The 3,045-nt window shown below is 57.1% G+C and overlaps 1 protein-coding gene across 1 annotated transcript; it reads right to left on the reverse strand.

The window, feature by feature from the left end:
* Nucleotides 1-287: 287 nt before the first annotated feature.
* UBL4B (ubiquitin like 4B) lies at nucleotides 288-971 on the reverse strand. The gene has a single exon (XM_060623873.3). It carries the CDS (start codon nucleotides 848-850, stop codon nucleotides 320-322), a length of 531 nt encoding a protein of 176 aa, XP_060479856.3. The 5' UTR covers nucleotides 851-971; the 3' UTR covers nucleotides 288-319.
* Between the last annotated feature and the right edge of the window lie 2,074 nt (nucleotides 972-3,045).

A 3,045-nucleotide genomic window follows, 5' to 3' on the forward strand; every position in this document is an offset into this window, starting at 1 on the left:
GCAGGAGGATTTCTGCAGCCTGGCAGGTTGCCTAGGGGATGTCCAGCCCAGGAGGGGAAATTGGCCTTTGACCACCCCTTTAGGGCCACCCATGGGGTGATCAGAACCCTGTCAGGGATGGTAATGGGGGTGGAATCATACTGTGTCTCAGAGCGGGTACCACAGACCCAAGAGAGGACAGAGGGGTCCAGCTGCTCTGAAGTTTCAGAAAGGGGTGTGGACGCATGTCCCTCAGCAGGAATTAGTGGGGAGTCACCAAGGAACACAGAAGGTTGAGACCAGGTGGATTTGAACTTGCAAATGAGTAGGATGGGCCAGTTTACTGATCAGCCTTCCCCTCCTCCTCTTCCTCTGCTTCCTCCTCCTCCTCCTTGTCTTGGGGCACCGAGGTCTCGGCCTCAGGCTCCTTCTCCCCCGGGGGCTCCACTACCAGCTCCTCTACCAGGAGGCACTGCGCCAGCTGCTCCAGGTCACCCAGGCTTATCCTCTGCAGGCGCTCCTGGTGCTCCTGCTTCAGCAGCCGCAGCACCGCCTTGGTGTCCTGGGGCTCAAAGTGTTTGGCTAAGACCAGGCCCAGATGGTGCCACAGGGGCTGGGGCTGGTGGGCCTCCCTGGCAGTGGACTTTGCCAAGGGCCGCATCATGACATTGATGGAGGCGTCGGGCCCGATGCGGTAGTCGGAGAGACGCTTGTCATCGGCCAGAAGCTGGCCTCGGAAGAGCAGGTGCTGCTGCTCCTCAGGCACCTGCAGTCGCTCCGATACCAGCTTCTTCAGCATGGCCACACTCTCTTGCCCTGACACCTTTAGGCTGCATCGCTGGCCCAGAAGCAGCTTGACTGTGAGGAACATTGGGCCAAGAATGGAATCAGGAGGGATCCATGTTCCATTCTGCAGCTGCCCTGAGGGTTAAGGGCCGGTGCCGGAGCAGGTGACTTCTCCTATCAATGGGGGGCGGTGGCCCTCAGAGGCCAGGGGGACCAGCCCAAATGGACAGCCATTGGCTAATGCACAGTGATGTCACAATGCTACAGGAGGGCTCATTCTGAGAGTGGGACTTTGGCAAAATTAGAGGGACATGTCTCCCTTCGTTTCTCCATGAAGAGAGAAAGGAGGAGAGAAGAGGAGAAAAGGAGGGCCAGGAAAGAAAACACAGGACCCGGAGAAAGGAGAGCGGGAGAGGGAATAGGAGGGTCCCAAAGCAGAGAGGGCAAAAGGAAACACATCCTCGTGGATTCATTCAACACGTATGGATGGGGTGCCTTCTTCACCAGGACCTGTCCCTGGATGGGGGAGATCCTGTCGCAATGGATACATCCTGCCCTCACGAAGCTTTCAGTCTAGCGAGCCGGCTAACATTTACCAAGTGCCTTCTTCCTGTCGAGCACTTTACACGCTCCCTTGGATTGGGTTTCCCAGAAGAAGACCCTGAGACAGGGATTCGAGGGCGCGAATTTAGCTGGGAGGAGACCCCAGGAAGCGCCAGCAGGGAGGTGAGGAGGTGAGACTAGGAAGGGAGGGAAGACAGAGCTGAAGGAAGAAGCAGGTTGCCCTTGTGAATAACCGGGAGGCTTCAATCCTGCTCGGTGCTCCGGAAGGCTGTGTGGAGTCCACCTGAGTGATACCACCCGAATCTGTGTGCTTGGGCCCCTGCCTTTGGTTGGTGGCGGTGCTAACCCCTTGGCTGCGTGCCCTGCACGAGTGCCATTGCTCCTGTGACCAGAGGAAAACCCTTGGGCAGATATCTGCAGGCGCCGGTAGGGGGAGGCCTCAGGCGTTCAGGAAGGTGAGCGTGGAGAGGACAGAACGGTTCACCACCCATGTCTGCATCGGGGGGCCTCGCCGCGTCGAATCCTCACAACCTCGGAGGCACCATTTGCCAGAGGAGACCACGGAGCTCAGCTTGATCACACGCAGGCAGCATAGCTTGGGTCTTCGCCATTAGTGCCTGTTGCCTCCGGGAACATCTGCTCGGGGCCTTTGGTGTTCCAGGCACTCGGCAGACACCCAGGGCTCCGAGGTGAATACGGAACACGCACAGGGCCTCTGCCATGTCAGCTACTTCTGTGCTGGCAGTTTTCTGTCCGCTTGCCTAAGGTCTCCTGGGTCAAGCCCTTTATATACGCTGGCACATTTAAGCCCAGGAGGAAGGTATCATCGTAACCGAATTTTGGAAACAGGTGCAGCGGGAAACGGGTGCACCTCTGGTGGGGTGGTTTTTGCCAGGGAGCCTCTCCCGGCTCCCTCACTCTCTATGCTCCACTCTTCTCTGCGAGCTCTCCTGTTCCTCTTCCTCCTCCTCTCCTTTCCTTCCATTCAGCCTGGGCTACACTTGAACGCTGGTTAAAAACCACCTTCTCCAGGGGCGGCTGGATGGCTCAGTCAGTAGAGCATCCCACAGGCTCAGATCATGATCTCACAGCTCGTGGGTTCGAGCCCCACCGTTGTGCCTTGTACTGACAGCCTGGAACCTGCTCTGGAGTCTCTGTCTTCCTCTCTCTCTGCCCTCTCCCGCTTGTGCTCTCTCCCTCAAAAACAAATACACATTAAAAAAAAAAATCTCCTCCAAGCTGCCAACACCTTGGACTTTCCAGACCTTTCCCTTCCACAGCACCTAGCCCTGATCCCCTGCCCAGGGTTGCTCCAAAACACCACCCTTCTTCAGGTCCTGGCAGCTTCGGGCCACGTTCTCACTCTTGGCAGTGACCCAAATTCTAGTCCATAGGGAAACCAAGCCCGCCAGGCAAGAAATCCCTGACATCTTGCCCTTTCCCACCAACCAGAGTGCTGCCACGGGCCCCCTGCTGCTTCTGCACCTCCCTCCTCCTCTTCTCCCTTAAATGGGCCCTCTTGTTATTTCCCTTCTCCTTCGGAAAGGTCTCCAAAACCCACCTCTTGTCTCGTCCGCATCTGCACTGACCCCAAGCCAATTCAGGTTCTCCCCTTCCTCCATTTTCTGTGGCTCAGAATTCATAGTTCATCTCCTCTGTCCAGTCCCACCCCCTTGGGTCCATTCGTGCAGCAGCCAAAGGGCTCTTCTTAAATAA

This window comes from Panthera onca, chromosome C1 (assembly GCF_046562875.1).
Source record: "Panthera onca isolate mPanOnc1 chromosome C1, mPanOnc1 haplotype 2, whole genome shotgun sequence".
NCBI classification, from domain to species: Eukaryota; Metazoa; Chordata; class Mammalia; order Carnivora; family Felidae; genus Panthera; species Panthera onca.

Coding starts and splice junctions, on each gene's coding strand:
- UBL4B (XM_060623873.3), bottom strand. CDS start 850: ATGTTCCTCACAGTCAAGCTGCTTCTGGGCCAGCGATGCAGCCTAAAG.